The sequence below is a fragment of the Lepidochelys kempii genome, chromosome 10, assembly GCF_965140265.1.
Source record: "Lepidochelys kempii isolate rLepKem1 chromosome 10, rLepKem1.hap2, whole genome shotgun sequence".
In the NCBI taxonomy this organism is placed as follows: Eukaryota; Metazoa; Chordata; order Testudines; family Cheloniidae; genus Lepidochelys; species Lepidochelys kempii.
Window position 1 is genome coordinate 71605899 of NC_133265.1, and position 19377 is coordinate 71625275.

At 46.9% G+C, this 19377-nt stretch overlaps 1 protein-coding gene across 1 annotated transcript in view; it reads right to left on the minus strand.

Annotated features, from left to right (window-relative positions):
• Positions 1-19377, minus strand: part of AGBL1 (AGBL carboxypeptidase 1) — a 354690-nt gene that overhangs the window by 94954 nt on the left and 240359 nt on the right. Inside the window, exon 20 of the mRNA XM_073304655.1 lies at positions 16568-16731. Coding sequence (XP_073160756.1) covers positions 16568-16731 — 164 coding nt within the window. The remainder of the gene's footprint in view (positions 1-16567; positions 16732-19377) is intronic.

The following is a 19377-nucleotide window of genomic DNA, read 5'->3' on the forward strand; positions in this document are numbered from 1 at the left end:
GCATGGCCAGACACATTTCCCAGTACAGCCAGAAAACAGCCTGACAGAAACACGGGTTTCAGCTTTGGCTTTCAAGCCCCACTCTCCAGGGCCCTGCATCTGCTGCAATACCAGGTCTGGTCCCGCACTAGGAGGCACAGAGTAAGTGCCAGGTGAAAGTAAGAGATGAGCAGGAGCCTGGTTCTGTAATAATGAGGCTATTCCTGTTCCTCCTCATCACTCTTCCCAGCAGTGCCAGTGAGGCCCACACAGGAGCACTCAGCTAAATGCCTAAGCCCATTCTTTTCAGACCTATCTAACTGGCACCCACACTCCACCTACTTTTAACCCTATGATCTTGAGAACAAGGAAACAGGCAGGTAGGGGTCTTGAGACTCACTCCTGTCCAGTGTGCAGGCTAACTTACTTGTGCCCATGCACAGCTGCCACTCACACTTGTGATGGAGCATCGCCATATTTTGCTCTCTGCTGTGTACTGCACAGTAGCTGAAAGGTTCATGACCTTACCCACCTAACCGGGTCTTTTTTCTTTTGACTGACAATGGCAGCAGCCATAGCTCTAGTGGAGGTGGCAGCAGTATCAATGGTCGATTGGAGAGCGGTCCTGGCTATCAGTTTGCCTTCATCTATCTGAGCTTGAAAATAGCTCTGTCCTGTGGCAGAAGGCTGTCAGTAAACACCGCAAACTTGGCGTAGTTCAGGAAATCATATTTAGCCATTAGTGCCTGGTAATTGGCCATCCTGAACTGGTGCCTGGAACGTAAGAAGACCTTTCTCCCCAGCAGATCCAGGTGCTTTCCCTTGTTACCAGTGGGAGTAGACTGGGGAGTTGCTGTCTCACCATTTCAGAAGCAGAATGGACAATAAGAAATAAAAATTCTGCTCCTTTGGCTGGCATGTAATAATGCTTCTCTGCCCCTCTGGGGGTAGGAGTGCAGGTGGCAGGGGGGCACTAAACTGTCCTAGCTGGCTCCAGTATAGCTTCATTAATGGGGAGAGCTATTCTGAAGGGACTGGATGTGTGGAGGACCTCCAAGAGTTTATGGGGGAAGTCCTGGACCTCCTTTAGAGGAATCTGAAGCTTTCCAGCAACTCTACGGAGAAAGTCCTGGGACTGCCTGAAGCCATCCAGGAGGAGGAGCAGCAGGGGTGGAGGTGAGAAGGAGATGTAATAGTTTGCGCTTCATCCGGGGATGACAATGGCAGTCTTGCTGGTTCTGGCAGAACCACTGGATCTGTAGTGTAATGCTGCTCCTCCTCCTCCTCTGCCAGATCTCGGAGCAGATCTGAGTGTCCTCTTACGGAGGAGGCATGGGGTGACTCCCTGACAAATCGGATCAACTCTGCAGGGGGGTACAGGTCCCACATCTGCCAATATAGCCAGTAGGAGGGGTCGATAGGTGTTTGTGGGGGCACCCATGGCATGGAGTACCAGTGGTCACTGTTCCCTCTAAGCTGTGCGGGTGTGCATGTGTACATAGATTCTAAACCCCGAGCACACGGCGAAACACCGCGTGCACAAAAATTTGCGTAGAAGCACAACAATTTGCACAGAAGAAATTTTTTGCGCACATGGCCTGTCAAAAATTAGAGGGAACACAATGTGCCTCTGAGTTAGATGCAGCAGAGGTTGGTCCCAAACCAGTGCAGGCCTTCTGAGTGGTGGAGGACCCATAGGGTAGGGAAAGAAAGGTTCACTAGGTGGCTCAGAATCTCCCAATGAAGAGAAGGCTGACTCCAGTTCCAGTGGCAGGACCATCAGTGCCATTGGAGGGGAGATGTATTCTGCATATGGAATAGGTGATAAACTTCTTCCAATGGTCGATTCCCTCAGAGGTGATATTATCCCCCTGGAAATGGAGGGCCCCAATGGAGGAAGGGATTCTGGATCAGGAAGAGTGAAAATGTCCTGTGGGGCAGTGATGGAATCAGATCTCCCCAGTGTGAGGAGGGTTCTGCTTGTTGGAGCCACCAGAGCCAACAAGGAGGATAGTATCTGAAGTTGACTTCATTGGTGCCAATGGATCCCGCACTTTGGAAGGAGCTGGGGATGACAGTACCCATGGAACACGCTCTGATACTGATGGAGCCCCATGCTTATGGTTCTTCTTGTCGTGCCTCTGGGATTTGGACGTACTAAGTCCTCACGGGCTGAACTGATGGCTTTGTTCAGAGCTGAGTCTGACTTCTGTGGAGTGGATTTGGAGGAAGACTTAGTATCATGCTTATAAGACTGCTTTCTGACTTCCCAACAAGACCCCACCATGGGGTCTGAGCAGTAGTGTAGCCAGGGGAGGAGCAGGGGGGAGCGGCCACTCCCCCTCTGAGCACAAGTGGCTCCTTTTTAAATTTTTACTCACCCGGTGGTGCTCCGGGTCTTCGGCAGTGGTGGCCTTCACGCGCTCCGGCTCCTCGGCGGCACAGGCCTTCACGCACTCCAGCTCGGCCGAGGCCTTTACTCGCTCTGGGTCCTTGGGGGCCTTCAGTGCCACCGAGGACCCAGAGCCTCGCCCGGTGAGTACAAGCAGGCGGCACCTTTTTTTTATGTCCGCTGCCCCGGTTGGCTCCACATAGCTGCGCCACTGGGTCTGAGGGGTTAGATTCTCCCGCACCAGAGTCGGACTTCACAGCAGGAGGTGGAGTCGCTGGATCAGGCTGACATATGGGGAGAGGCGAATGTGTCCCGATTAGAGCCTCATGGCTTTCTCCATGAGGTATTTGCAGATACAAAGTTCCCACCCTTCTCTGATACAGCTTGGGAACGATCAGCACATACTGCACCTTGCCACGATGTGGGCTTCCCCAAAGCAGTGCAGGCAGTGCTGGTAGTCATCACTGACTGAGAAGGACCACGGGCAGGAAGCACAGAGTTGAAGCTAGGAGTCCTGGGCATAGTCTGATACCCAAATGGAACATGGGGGTGATGCCCCCCCAAGAGACTAATCTAAAACTAAAAGAGCTAAAAAAAACTAAACTGTACGATTATTAACACTATTAAGACTGTTAAAACGGTTAAACTAGGTACAAACTAGATAATTCTTCTTTTGTAGAGTGAAGCTGAAGCTGCGGACACTGGAGGTTCCAACCTGGACCATGCAGTGGTGAGAAGGAACTGGAGAGATGGTTGGTCCACCCCACACTTTATCACCTCAATTGGAGGCATAAGGTGAACCAGAGCACATGCGTGGACAAACAGACACCACTTTCAAATTCACCAGCCCCGAATGCGTGGTGCGTGTGCACAACCCACAGTGGAATGCAACAGGGATCATCACTTGACAAAGAATATCCACAGTTTCATTATTAAGATTATTTTGAAAGGTTATAAACCCTCATGTTTCTGGGTATTAACAACTCACTGACTAACAGAGGACAAGAAGAAATTTCCCACAGGGGCAGGTAACTCTACAGCTGTCCGCTTTGGCAATTTCTTGCACCTTGCTGTGCAGCCTCGGATACTGATTACTGTCAGAGATAAAGACACTACACCAGATGAACCACTGCACTGAATTGCTATGGCAATCCCCGTTCTTATGATTCACTTATTCACAGCTGAAAAATAATAATGTGTGAGAATGAGAAATAAGATTAAATGCTAGGGAAGGCCTCACAAGATAAATCCAGATGCCAATGCTTTACACAAATTGTTGAGCGCCCCCTGCTGTTAAAAAGAGGACGAAGCAACACAGTGTAATTTTAAATAAGGTTTACTCACACTTTGACCTGAAATGGTCTTCTATCTTTTAAAGAGATGTGGATATTTTACTGAGGATGTTATAGTATTGCCTCTTTAGAGAGAATCCCAAATCCATATAAGATACCACAGTGATGGGTGTAATATAAAAATTTGTCAGATGGGCTTGACAGATGAAACAGACAGATAAGAGAGACAAATAGATTCAAAAGCGATGCTCGGTATTCTCCCCCTCATTCCTTATGACTCAGGATATTGGCCTGAAAGCAGAATCTGTCTTTTCCTGGCATTCAACTGCTTCTATTGCTTACTCCTCCTCTTTGAAGCCCATATCCTCACACTGTGACTCACACCGAGATAGGGATTTAAGGCAGTAACACCCTGTTAACACTTAAGGGGAAGCTGTTATGGTCTAATAGGTGTATAATGTGCATTAGATAAAGCCACTGATTGTGTATTTTAAAAATGGTTTAAGCACATATTTGAAAGACTCACCATAAAACAGCCATCTGTTGCTTTAAGACTTCAATTTCGCCTTCCAGGAATTAAGTTTTTATCAGTGTAAATTCAAGAGCTCTAACTGGAATGAATGGAATCAGGAATGGGGGGCACAGCTGTGTAGCAGTGTACTCTCCTGCACTGTCCTGACAATGGGCTCACACTCTGGCTTGTTCGTTTTTTCAGCACCCATGTGCCGGACAGTTCTGCACTCTCACTAATAAGTGGGTCTCTCATCAAAGGGGAGGAGGAGTCCCATGCAAAAAGGATTGGATGATGGGAGCTGCTAGAACATAAAACAAATTGTTTTCTCATCTAGTAAGTAGGGCCAGGCATGGTTTCACTCTCCAATATCCTGCAGTCCTGATTAGCAGTCACCACTACTATTCCAGTTTCAGGTCCTTCCACAGACTTCTGCCAACGCACCTCAGCCTGCAACGTCCTCTACCATCTCACTCTTAGCCCCATCTCCCCACCAAACACAGCTGTGCCAACACACCTCAGTCTTGTCCTGCAGCACTGCCATTCTAGTCCAGGGTGTCTCCTGCACAGCTCTGCCAATGCACTTTGATGCTGATGCTCTTGGACCTCTCTGGACTAGAGACCCACATTCATGATGAATTGTTCAGTACTACAGATTGGCTTGGGCCACAAAGTGAAGCTCCTCATCTGGATCTAGAGCTGAGCTTTCCACAGGCTCCAACTACTTGGATCTGCAGTTTTGATTTGAGCCCATTTCTACTGGGATGCAGACAAATAAAAACTAGAACATAATACTAACATGTTCGTTTCACTTGTGGCTTTCCATCCCTACTGTGCTATCTCCACTCCAGCCCAATTCTTATACGCCTTTGTGCCAAGGTTAAATTTAAACCAATTTATCCTAATAACTCCAAAGGGCTTGTGATATGATGGCAAGTATTTCCAGGGGGTGTGTGAGCCAGTTTACACGTGTGCATACGTGTGCGCTCATATACGTGTGTATGTATGTGCCGGGCAATGAACAACCTGCTCATATTTCTTCCCTGTCTCAGGCTCTCTCTCCAGCATGTCTCTCCCTTAACTATCTCTAGAGTGGCAGCAAGAGTCAGGGTCTGTGTGTGAGTCAGAGTCACAATACACTGAGCAGCTGGAGCCTCTGACAGAATATACAATGCAGCTGAGATGTCAGCATAGGTGGCTTTGGAGTGCTTTAAAATGCTGTTTCAATGCCAGCCTTCAACTCCAAATATGACACTTTGTTCATCCACTCTCTTTCCTTCTAGGCAATAACTTCCTTTAGATGCAACTCACCAGCTTAAATTACAAATCTCTCTTTCTTTCTCCCTCCTTTGATCACCTACTCTCTCACTTGCCCTGCTAGGCTCTCTTGATCCCCCCCACACCCACTAATGACCCATGTAGCAGTAGTCTACTGTCACCAAGGCACCAGTGGCTTTGTCATCCTCACATTTGCTTGCAAGGCACCACCCCAAAAGGGGCTGCAGTGAGCTGATCCCCCTGAAAGCAGGCTTATGGCTGTGCCTGTGAGTATAACAACAGCAGAGCTCTTTGGTGCACCCTTAAGCTTGTTGTCTGCGTAATTTCATAGAATCATAGACTATCAGGGTTGGAAGGGACCTCAGGAGGTCACCTAGTCCAACCCCCTGCTCAATTTTTGCCCCAGAGCCCCTAAATGGCCCCCTCAAGGATTGAACTCACAACCCTGGGTTTAGCAGGCCAGTGCTCAAACCACTGAGCTATCCCTCCCTCCATTTGCATAGATTGTTCCTTTTGGTCCTGGGAAAGATCGGGCCCCAAGATAGTGTCTTCACAGGACACTAGGAAGTTCTTTCATGGACAAGGTGTAGGGCTAGAAGGAGCCGACAGTCCCATGGGCCTTGACTATTGTCAGTGTAGGTGTATGCACTGCTGCTGCTGCTGTACAGGAAGAGAGTGCGAGGATCTGATGCCACTGACAGACTGGGGAGAGATTATGATCCACATGGCCTCACACTTTGGCTTCATGCATTCTTTGGATTCTTCTCTGTTTGCTGCCTAGTGCTGGGTCGTCTGACATTGGGCTCATGGCCTGAACCCTGGAGCTGGCAATCCTGTATGCTGAAATGTCTCAAATCCAGATCAAAATGTTGTGCCCTGGTCCCATCCCTAGTGTTCCATGTTTACCTCTTGAGCCCACAGGGAACTGGGGGTGCTCGGACTCTTGACCAATCTAATTTTCTCTTACATGATTGTCTTTCTCTGGAGACTCCATTGGGACCTATCGATAAATTAAAGGTCATCCTGTATGGCAATGACAATCAACAGAACCACTTACTTAGGGAGTATGGAGGATAAGTTCTCTGATTTCACAGACATGTGCTTTCTTTGGAGGGAATGGGAGTGAGTTTCCTCTCAATACTTTCCTGTCTAAACACCCCCTCACTGCAGCATTTCTTGTGCCCACAGGGGAACTATTCCAATACACACCAGTGTGACGACTCTGCTAATCCCCTAACTACCACGTGCCTCTGGAGTCCATCTTGGAATCCAGGCATCTCCATTTTCAAATGCACTCCATGCAAACACATGTGCACCAAGACCTTGTGGTCTGTCGCTGATAGTTATCCATGCTGCTCACCATGTCCAATCAGCCAGAATATGCCAACCTTACAAAACCCAGGAGGATTTCCCTCTCCATTCCACGCATCCACTGTTCACCATTATACCTTCCTCTGAGTGTGGTTGTAGCAGCTGAAAAGTAAGGGTCCAAGTGATAACAAGCATAGTACCAATAAAGTGGTGTCCTGTCTCCTACAGCACTGCAAGAGTCTAATAGTCCATTTAGTCTGCGATGTCAATTCTTGCTGTACCAGAAAACACCAATGGTCAATATAAACGGGTCTCATGCCTCCTGCTCCACCAGCAATGGTAGACAGATAGGCTACCTAGTCCTTTACCCTGCCTCCTTCCACAGCAGAAAAGAAAAATGGTATATTTGGTCTGAAATCCCATCGCCTTCTGCACTGGTATACACCGATGGCCCATTTAGCCCATTATGCCTCATCCTTCCCCGTTGGAAAAGGCCACCTATTCTGTTCCATCTAAAGTGCTATCCTAGCCTAGGAAGGATGCTTCAGAAGACAGCATATATTCCTGTAGTGGGGCAGCTGCCCCACTCCTGGAGAAGAGGGGTTAAAAGCTGCCCTGGAGAGGGCTGCAGCTGGGGAAAAGGAGTGAAAGCAGCTGAGGGAGTAGCTGACCACAGGTGTGGCCAGCCCAATCAGGCCACAGCTGGCCCTATAAAGGGGCTGTGGGCCAGGAGCTGGAGGAGTCTCACTCTAGGGCTAGGGCTAGGGCTAGGGCTAGGGCTAGGGCTAGGGCTAGGGCTAGGGCTAGGGCTAGGGCTAGGGCTAGGGCTAGGGCTAGGGCTAGGGCTAGGGCTAGGGCTAGGGCTAGGGCTAGGGCTAGGGCTAGGGAGCTCCAGCCTGGTAAACCCTCAGGCTGCAAGCCTTGAGGAAAGCCTATGAAAAGATACTGGGGCTGCAGAGAGGCAGCATGAGGACAGGCAAAGGCAGCAGGTCCTAACCCCTTGCCAATGATGTGTGGCCATTACGGACTGCAGTTTGCCCCAGTGAGGGGGGCTAGATGATGACTGGCAGTAGCCACTGAGGCAAGGTGGTGTTAGAGGGTCAGGGTTCCCCTGGGAGGGGAGATGCACAGAGTGGACGTACTGCTGGGGCAGAACCCTGAGGTAAAGGGGCCCTGGGGTCTGGGAGGGACATGGGGCCAGCAGCAGGCGAGACACCGGTCTGCAGAGAGCTAATTCCCAAGATGACCAGCAGGAGGCACTGTGCCGGTGAGTCTTCACTTTGCTACAATCCCCCATAATACACTTCACGGGGTAATACTCCTTCATGAGAGGTCAGCAAATCTTCCTGACCCCTGGTAGCAATCAGCTTTTATATATCTGCCTAGGACCATTTATATGGTCACTATGGCTGTTATATCTCATCTGATGCCCTAAAGCACGAGGGTTCAGAGCTCTAGTCATTGTTACACTAGTTAGTGCAGACACAGATACAAGTGAATGATATGAAAATGTCTAATAACAGATAAGATCCTACCAATATGCCTCACAGCAGGTCCACTGCAGAAAAGGTGATGTAGAGCCCATATGTCTGCTGGAAATACCTGAGTTCATTATCTGTAGCCCAGTCAAGTCTGTACACATGGGTAATTTGAACAACCTCATCAAGACACATCAGCAAGCAGGGCTTCCGTGTGAGTTTGAAGTTCCCAGCTTTGATTTCTTCCATTTCCTTCCTTTTTGTTGTTAGATGTTATTTGATAAATTAATTACCTCTCGGGCAGGTGTGTAGGATCTGAACGCTCCCTGGCACATCTGGGACTGGTGTTTGATGACAATCACTGAGGGTACACAGCTTGCAGGTTATTTCCTAATCTAAAAAAATCAATAGGATTATATGAAAATGAGCAAGGGGAGGAAAAGCTGCTGTATCACAATGGCCCACCAGTGGAAGCCTACATGAAGTCTGTTGGAATACCAACTGTATTAATTACAGGCAGTGCTGCTTGGCTGACCTTCCAAAGAATGCAATGGGCCCGGACTCTTGTAATACAAAAAAGGAATGTTGCAGTTTACAGGGTGAGCAGGAGGGAGGGATGGCTTCTCATTTCAGATTGCATTGCCATAAAATAACCCAGGGTGCAAGCTTGCTCTCCTGGATGCCAGGGACGGGCAGTGTGGCAGATCCAACAGGTAGGGCCCTACCAAATTCACAGTCCATTTTGGCCAATTTCACAGTCATAGGATTTTAAACTTTGTTAATTTCATTATTTCAGCTATTTAAATCTGACATTTCCCGGGGTTGTAACTGTCGGGGTCCTGACCCAAAAAGGAGTTGTGGGGGAGTTGAAAGGTTATTGTGCCGGGGGGGAGGTTTGTAGTACTGCTACCCTTACTTCTGCGCTGCTGCCAGCGGCAGCGCTGCCTTCAGAGGTGGGCAGCTGGTGAACGGCGGCTGCTGGCCGGGATCCCAGCTCTGAAGGCAGAGCCATGGCCAGCAGCAGCGCAGAAGTAAGGATGGCATAGTATGGTTTTGCCACCCTTACTTCTAGGATGCTGCCTGCAGAGCAGGGCCCTCAGTCAGCAGCTGCCACTCTCCGGCCACACAGCTCTGAAGGCAGCAGTGCAGAAGTAAGAGTGGCATGGTATGGGATTGCCACCCTTACTTCTCTGCTGTTGCTGGCGGGGTGCTGCCTTCAGAGCTGGGTTCCCGGCTAACTGCCGCCGCTCTTCAGCTGCCCAGATCTGAAGGCTGCGCATAAGTAAGGGAGGCAATACTATCATCCCCCTTAAAATAACCTTGTGGACCCCCTCCCCTGCAACTCCCTTTTGGGTCAGGACCCCAATTTGAGAGACACTGGTCTCCCCTGTGAAATATGTATAGCATAGGGTAAAAGCACACAAGACCAGATTTCACAGTCCATGACACGTTTTTCATGGCTGTGAATTTGGCAGGGCTCTACCCATAAGGCAAGAGTGTATTACACTCCTACTGGGGAGGCAGGTCAATGGAGAGTGATACATGGCCCTAGTGGCTGGGGGCCTTTCCAGTGCTTCCAGCCTTAGCTGGCCAGGGTAGTGAGGGACCAGCTCAGAGCATATATTCAGGTCAACTCACATGGCAAAGAACTGTGCCAGTATTTTTAAATAAGAAACTGCTCTTCACAACAAATTCTGTACCAGCTACACGGCACAGCATTTCACGCTGAATTTAATTAAAGCTACTGGCAATTGTATAGCACTCATAGACCCAACATCTGAGCAATGAAGGGAAACGTCTCTATTTACAGAGATGTTCAGGGGATGGGAGGGGTCTGAATGCATTTAGTCACAGTGGAATTTGTCCAAAAGTGCAGAGTCAAGAAACTAGTCTCATGAAAAATGCCATAGGGTCTTTAATGCCCCTGAATGGTCAGGATCTTAGTTGTATGTCTCAGTAAAAATATGGCACCTCCACCAGCACCCCCTAGCATCATGCTGATGCAATAGTTCAGTACAGGTCAAAGGACAGTAGGGTGACCAGACAAATGTGAAAAATCGGAACGGGGGGGGGGGGGGGGGGTAATAGAAGCCTATACAAGAAAAAGACCCAAAAATCGGGACTGTCCCTATAAAATCGGGACATCTGGTCACCCTAAAGGACAGAGCTCTACCTACTAAATCACAAATGGCTTCCCACGGCACCCTGGATTTTCCTTGGGTAGGGAGCTGCAGGGAAGGTGTTTGTGCTCCCAGCTCAACCTGGCCCACTCTTGGCTAGAATATGGGAACTGAGAAAATCACAGCTGGAAGTGGACCAGGGGCAGGTGCCGTTATTAAGCTTTCTGTTTGCCATTAACAGCAGAGGCAGAAATGATTGCCATTTGGGGTGGGGGATACAGTTGCTCCCTTGCAGAAAGGTAAGAGACAATGGAGGAACATGAGATGAATCATTGCTGACTTAGCAAAAAGGCTCAATGACTCAAATGCCAGCCCTGGCATAGTAGAGGGGTCTCTCAAAAATAACTTAGCATGCCTGCCATACATACGCAACACTTGCAAACCTGAGCTGGAGGGAGGAGGAGAACGAAGGGAGATCAGCCCCATCCATCCAGAGTGTAGGGAAGGTGAAGGTGGAAAATTGTAACAGTTTTTTTCTCTCTCTTGAACTTCCTGCAAATAGTCACAATTCCCATCCCCTTTTTGGCCATGACAAATGTAAAGCTAACTCAGAGCATTGATTAAAACCTAATCGGTTTTACGGCAAACGAGGCATGAAACCTATTGTCAAAAAAACATGATGTCCGAAGCATGTGTCGGCACTTCATCTTCCCAGCTGGGAGCTCCTGAAGGTCTGAGCTAACTACAGGGCACAGGGAAAGTCTGGAAAGGCACAGAGCTGCTACATGGGTTTGTACCACACAAGGCGGAAATCACTGTGTTGGGGGTAATCATTGGCTATCCTAACAGGGCAACTGCCCAGCTGATTTGTGCCGCTGACAGCAGAGGTGCGAGGGAGTGGGGGTTCAGTACCATGTATTTACAAGGCACTTGCTTTGTATTATTTCTGCCATTACATGGGACTTACCCTTAGATACTCCGCTACTGCACATGAATTACTCCACCAAATCTCCCAAAGCTCATGCTATAGGGCATAAGCTGATCACATATATACAGAGCAAATCTCAAGGCTCTTACTCATATTTTCCTTAGTCTCTAATCAGGTATAACACACAGGGACTTCAGTTGAAGGTTTTTCTGAGGAAGGGCTGAGTGAAGCTTGAGTAAGGAAACCTGGAGTTAGTCTGGAAAGCTCACAGGGTAAACACAGTACAACATCTTCTACGGATGGCCCATGTACTACACCAAACTATTGACTAGGCCCAGTATAGTTTCTTTCCACCTTTCTCTGAAGCGCCACTCATTGGCTACCAAGGAGGCACTACATTGGATGCAAAGGACCAATGGTCTAATCTGGTGTGACAAATCCCACATTCATATGGCAACCTTTCATCGGAAAACTTTCTTACTGGACAGCTGTGTTCCAATTTACTGACCACTGATTCTGACAGAACTGGATCAAGTGCACAAAAACAGTCTATTCCCTCCCAGTCATCCCCTTCCTAGCAGTGGGGAAAGAAAGAGACAGCTTGGAGAAGGGGAAGATTAGAAGACATGTATTGATATAAGCCCTGACAGGTGGAAATGTTTGCTGTCAGGGGCTCACATGCCAAATCAATGCCAAGCACACCAGACACCCAGAGCAAAGGCAATGGCAGGAGACAAACTGCAGGGTTTTAAAAAATAAAAGAAATGGACAGAGACATCTGTGAGGACTAGAAGATCTGACTTCACTAACTGGGACCTATAGGAGTTTCAGATGAGCCACTTAGTTAATTAAGTCTGAGATCGAACTATACCCAGTGCTGGACTAATTTCTTGTTTCATGGTTTGCCCTGTCATCCTGAGTACAGTGATGATGAGTGTTTTAGGAATGTGTATACAGGAGACAGACGAGATTAAGTTCGACAGACAGACATAGATTTCTTTTATGTACCTCTTTGATGTACCACTGCTGAGGGAACAAAACCCAGATCCAGTTGTATCGAACTCCTTTGGTACCAGTAGAGAGACTCATCTGACCTTCATTACCCCAGAGTAAATTATGAGTAGCTACACTAAAGTCAAAGGAATCACACCAGTAACTCTGATGGAAGTTGGTGCAAGTGCAATCAGAAGCAAGCCCAGAATAAATAAGGGGCTTTGTACTGGAACATAAAATGTAACAGTCTGGTAATGGGATTAGTTTGTAACTCACCAGTTGCTAACGAGTCTGTGCTGAGTGCTGTCATAATGGCTCTATGCTCCTTTCCAGCTCTTTGGAACAAATTAAGCAGACACAGCCCCTGAATAATCCATCCTGGGTTTTATGCAAGACCCAGAGCTAAAACACAACACTCTGTCTGGAGTAGCTAAGCAATCCCAGAGTCAGAAAGGCGAGGGCTATTAAATGAAGGCTGCTAATCCTTTACCTTAACCCTGAGTCTCAGTCCAATGTTTCCAGTGACATGGATGTAAACCCCTGGGTCACTGAATGGCCACTCGTATCAGTTACAGGTATAGTCCTGTATACATGTGAGTGTGCATACAGATGTGCATAGGTGCATATATGCAAATTTAGGACTTGATGGCAGAACCGTCCCTCATGTAGTAGACTCAAGGACTCCAATGACACTATGCATGTGAATAAGTGCCCACCATTGTGAGTATGGGTTGTTGCACAATCAGGTATTTGTTTCTCATTTGGGGTGTATTTATCTCCTTAAAGAGGGTGTAATAGAGTGTAGTTCTCACAGATCCTCTTTTGAGCCGTCACAAAATTGTGTAGACTCATTCTGAATGTTTGGCTAGTTCTAGTGAAAATAAAAGGCCAGGAATAAATCCCTTGTCTTTAAAAAACATGAAAATAAAAAACTGTCCTGGAACAAAAATCTTCATTCAGCTCAGGGTACAATGTCACCTGATTGGCAGCAAAAGTTATGTGTCAAAGAAAATGGGTTGTTTTTCACCAAGGTTAGAATCCCTCCATTCCCAAACATCCTTGAAAATTCTCCAGTGTCACAGATGCAAACTGTTTCAGCAGAAATCACCAGGCAATGCGGTTACACATATGTTTACAAGTTATTTTGTTAGTGTGGAAGTAGCGCACAGTCTTTGGAGACATGCCTTGTGTTGTTCCTTTTGTGATGTAGTTTTCTTTTGGGGAAGCTGTCACAAATAGCCAGAGAGTTTGCAGCCTGCTTTGCTGTTACTCCCTCCAGTCATTTCTTAGGACAGAGTTGCGTCCTGGGAATTTGGCTCAGGCGTTGCTCCTGATTTTCCTGGAAGAGGGGTTTGGCTAGGTTCCATTTGTAACCATCCCCTGCTCCAGGGTCAGCGTATACAGAATAAATAAAACAAGCTGCACTCGGACAATACCCAGACTCTGCAGGGCTGATTTCTCCTCCAATGGGAAACCAATCTGCAAGGCCTCAGAATCTACTACCACTTGGCAAAAGGGGCAAAAATACTTTGGGTAGTTTCACTCCACCCTACTTACACTCTCAGTAGCAGAGAGTATAACAGACCGCGGAGTGCAATGCACCTTTGTTGTAATCAAAAGACAATTACAGCCGAGGTATTAAACCACCAAAACTTTACTCTTCTGCAAGCCCAAAAGGATGCCTCTACACTAGCAAATTTCATAGCTGCAGCTCCACTGTTAATAGCAACACTGGAAACACTAGTAGAGGCAGGACTCCCATGTTCTTACCACTGTCATTTAACCCTGCACTGAGTAAAGCTGGAGTACAGGGGCAGTAAAAAAAACCTGCACCCTGTCTTCACTGCAGCTTCCTCCATTGCTGCTACTACTGAAGCTGCTCTGGTGGGAAATCGTTCCTGCAAACTTTGCTAGGGTGTATCAGGCCTAGGAAGAGCTATTTTCCTGCCTGTATATAATGTGCATTCTGCACACTGCATTTTTACACTGCTTACATTAGAGTTCCTACTCATATTCTGGAATGCATGAGGCAATTCTCTCAACTAGAGTCACATAAACATTGCAGATGAATTTTGGTGTTTTGACCTGAAATCACTACATTGCACAACCATTTCCATTTGATCATTTATAAAGAACTTTATATGTTATCAAACTTCCTGTTTCATGTGTTCCTGCTCCACATTCTCACAACAAGCTCCTCCAATGGCATACCACTGGGTAGAATTCAAAATTCAGTGACTTACCTGATTTGCAAACACATGTTTGGCAAACAATTCCACTAAGACTGTTGTTCTGCCCACCCAAATCCACAGAGAGTTCCTGTGAGTACTTGCAGGGGTCACTCTGCCTAACACTCTCAGCCAGTGACACTACATCACTGGATGATGGTGACATACTAACTAAAGCTGGGCAAATTTCAACAGGACTACTGGTTCCACTTGGGTAGACACCTAACAGTTCCTGTCCTTATCCCACATGGATCTAGATTCCTGTGTTATGGGAAACTTGCAAGATCAGTTGAAATTTTCAGTACAACTTGGTTTAAACTCACAGACTCATAGACTTTAAGGCCAGAAGGGCCCATCATGATCATCTAGTCTAACCCCCTGCACATGGCTAAACAAGAAATAACTGTGTGTGAATAAGTTTTTTGCTATTATTTTGGTACACCCAGTTCCAGTCTCATCCAAGACTGTAAAGGGCTGAGGTGAATGAACATTACAATAAAACCAAGCAAATAAAATAACAGAATTTTAAATCTTTTCATCGCAAAAAGATTCCACTTAGTTGTAGGCAAAAAGGCCAGGATCAGTTCTGGCTGAACCAGTTCCACCTGACCTATTGGCTTTATTTCATTGCCTGGCTTCTGTAGGTGTTTGGATTTTTTTTCCTCCCCATTGAGAAGTTAGTTTAACTCAAAGGCTCATGCAGCTCCAGTTCCAATGTTAGGGTTTGATTTATGCCTGGAATCTGTCTGTCTGGCCAGGCGTGAGTGGTTCTCTCTAATGACACGCTGATTGCTTGTCGGAAGGCTGTCCGCGGCACAGTTAGTGTTTGGGATACACAGTAATTGCTTCATGTTCACATGTACAAGTGAGCATGACGAATCCAAAAGAGCATCTCTATTTTTTAGACTTTTTCATTCCTCCCTCCATAAACATTAAAAATGACGAACAAGGTTGTAAATACGGTCTCCAGCATGGAGAACAGGTGGTACTAATGGCTGTTAAGTATCCCTGAAGGGGAAGACTGGAAATCCACTATAAATTACTGGGGTATTTCTGCTACACAACAACTTGCCTTTTTCACTGGTGAGAGTGAAAGAATCTTTTGACGAAAGACCCGTAGGGGGAGCGTCGACTCGTATCAGTCACTGGGTTTTCTTTTTCCATCACTTTTTGAAAAACATTAGTTTGATGCATGCGCATGTCATTGGCAAGTGAGAATGGTGATGTTGCATAGAAATCTCCCTATCTCCTCAGACACCTGAGTTTATGTTCTTTATACTCTGACATACATCCATGCCAAACTCTCCTCTCACTTACACTGAAGCAACCCCACTGACATCGAGTGCAATGGAATTGCACCCAGGATATTCCGAGCAGAATTTAGCACTTTAAAAAGAGAAGTTTCTCCAAAATAATCAGTAGGGTCAAGGTTTCACTGTGTGCGTCACAGACCTACAAGCTGACTCTCTAAGAGTGCCCAATTCTTTGAGGTGTGGAGCACCATCAGTGGGAGTTGTGGGCACTTTGCCCCTTCCGGGATCGAGCCTAGAATTTCTATTGCTTGCTGACGAGCTCCTTTCTGAATTTGCAATACTCATTCCCTTCCCTGCAGCTCTCAGGGAATTACTTCCTTGTGGGAGACTCTTCAGGGAGCCTTTTATTGGTGATGGAAACAGATTTTGATGGGGACAGTCTCCCCTCCTCGAACAGCCAGGAAGAGGATTTGTGAGACCCACCCCACTCACCCCAGACGGAGAATCCTTTGGGGCGATGCCACTCCGATGAATGGAACAGATGGGCAAGTGAGTGGAAAGTCTGAGAGGACCATCTCCTTCTCTACCTAATTTACCCAGTCGGAAGGATGTAGGGCAGGGCAGCACTGCTAATCTCATGGACTAATGCCTCCACAATGGATTTCTTTAAGAATCACTTGTCTCCTCATTTATAATGAGCATCTCAGTCTGTGGTTGAGGCTGGTGCTGTAAACGTGGAACCAAGACTATTCCCTGCCAACGCCCCTCCTGAGGAGGACTCTCTAGTAATGCTCTCACTCTGACCTTTGTGCCCAATGGTCTGCAATCTCCTCCTCCAGATCCAGCAGGGCTGCTGCCTGAGCCATCAGCTTCTTGCTGCAGGGCAAGGATTTAAGCTGCAGGATGAGGAGTCCCAGGCAGAACTTGGCTCCCATTTCCTCCAACTCTCGTGTTCCAATCTGCAGGCCCTGTCGATGAAAAACAGAAACCTAGAGTGATGAGTCTGGAATCACCCAGCTAAGGGTGGGAGGAAGAGTTACCATCTCATATAGGCTACCGCTCTCTGGGGTATTCCTCCAGATAGGAAAATCTAGAGGCAGGACAATGAAATGAACCGGACAACACCCCAAAATGTTGAACCCACATGCTCACTCCATTGGCCAAAGATTGCAAACACCTATTTTTACTTTGCACTTGCTCCATACAGGTCTTTTCATCTGCAGCGAGATTTACAGTCATTAACAGGGTCCCCTGGCCTCTATTTTACAGACGGGGAAACTGAGGCAGAGAGTTCAAAGGACTTGACTCTGGCTGCAGAGTAAGTCACTGTAAGAACAAGTATCAGACTCCATGAGTTCCTGGCTCCATGCCCAGCCCTGCACTCAGAACATTACACCATACTTCCTCTCTGTTAAAGTAAGAGTTGTCTCCTTGAGCCATGGGAAGGCAAATGAGCTGTGCCACTGTAAGCTGTCAGAAGTGGCAGAGATGAAAAGGAAGGAGGGGGAAAGATCTTTAACAAGTTATGAATAGTTTACAAAAATCAATAACAAAGTAATTACAAAACAACAAACAACTCTGAGAGGCTTCCCCTTCTATTAAACACTGGTGTCTCCCTGGCAGAGGCGGGCTACTGTTGCAAACTGTGGAGCTGGATTTTCAACACCCCAAAATTTAGGGGAGTCCTGCCTGTTATGAAATAATGGGATGTAGTTCCTGGTTTGGATTGCAAACCTCTGCAAAGTCTGGGAGGCTCTGGATCTGATTTGGTAAGCAGTGCAGATCAGGGTTTGGGTCAGACCCATCACTAATCTGGTACATTGTCAAGTCTCTCTGACTTTGAATAAGGTGGAACGGCTCCTCTTGGGCAACCCTAGCTGATAGTCCAGTATCAAAAGAGTCCTGGTCAAGCTTGAATATAGAGGCTGTCAAGGTTCCTTCCCCACTCTGAACTCTAGGGTACAGATGTGGGGACCTACATGAAAGACCCCCTAAGCTTATTCTTACCAGCTTAGGTTAAAAACTTCCCCAAGGTACAAACTTTGCCTTGTCCTTGAACAGTATGCTGCCACCACCAAGCGTTTTAAACAAAGAACAAGGAAAGAGACCACTTGGAGATGTGTTCCCCCAAAATATCCCCCCAAGTCCTACACCCCATTTCCTGGGGAAGGCTTGTTAAGAATCCTCACCAATTTGCATAGGTGAACACAGACCCAAACCCTTGGATCTTAAGAACAATGAAAAATCAATCAGGTTCTTAAAAGAAGAATTTTAATTAAAGAAAAGGTAAAAGAATCACCTCTGTAAAATCAGGATGGTAAATACCATACAGGGTAATCAGATTCAAAACATAGAGCATCCCTATAGGCAAAACCTTAAGTTACAAAAAGACATAGCTTATTTTACCAGCCATTAAACAAAAGAAAATCTAATGCATGTTCTAGCTAGATTACTTACTAACTTTACTGGAGTTGTAAGGCTGCATTCCTGATCTGTTCCCGGCAAAAGCATCACACAGACAGACAGAACCCTTTGTCCCCCCCACCTCCAGATTTGAAAGTATCTTGTCCCCTCACTGGTCATTTTGGGTCAGGTGCCAGTGAGGTTACCTTAGCTTCTTAACCCTTTACAGGTGAAAGGGTTTTGCCTCTGGCCAGGAGGGATTTTATAGCACTGTATGCAGAAAGGTGGTTACCCTTCCCTTTATATTTATGACAGAGGCCAATTCACAAAGGTCTTCCATGGTACATCTCTGATGCCTAGTAAGGCAGATGCTGAAGTACCTTGCTGAATTAGGGCCTAAATAGGGTCTCATGGATTCAAAGACTTTAAGGCCAGAAAGGCCCATCGTGATTATCTAGTCTGACCTTCTTCACATTGCAGTCCACAGAACCTTAGCCATCCACTCCTGTAATAGACCCATAACCTCTGGTTGAGTTACTGAAGTTCTCAAATCTTGACTTCAAGATTTCAAGTTACAGAGAATCCACCATTTATTTTAGTTCAAACTGGAGACCTGTACCCAACGCTGCAGAGGAAAGTGACCCCCCACCCCCTGCCGCCAGGGTCTCTGCCAATCAGATCTAGGGGAAAATTCCTTCCCCACCCCAAATACAGCGATCAGTTAGACCCTGAGCAGGTGGGTGAGACCCACCAGCCAGACACCTGGGAAAGAATTCTCTGTAGTCACTCAGAGCCCTCCCCATCTACTGTCCCATTGACAGCCACTGGAGAGATTTGCTAATAGCAGTTGCATGTGCCGTATGCCATTGTTGGCAACGCCACATGCCAATATCATCCCTCCATAAGCTTATAAAGCTCAGTCTTAAAACAAGTTAGATTTTTTGTCTCTACTACTCCCCTTGGAAAGCCAATGATCCAGATATAACCAGAATTGACTCATATTAACCCTGAACCATTCAGATGACTCTCCCCTTCCTCACACCTTGTATTTTTAATTTTAAATGGCATCTTTGTGCTTACAGCTCTCAGGGAGGCTGTCACAAGCTTCTCAATCCAACCAGAAGTAGGAAAGGCCAGAAGCCTCACAAGAAAGCCAGTTCCGGTGATATTTCTATTGAAGCTTTACGGGTCTAAATGGACTGTAATGCTTG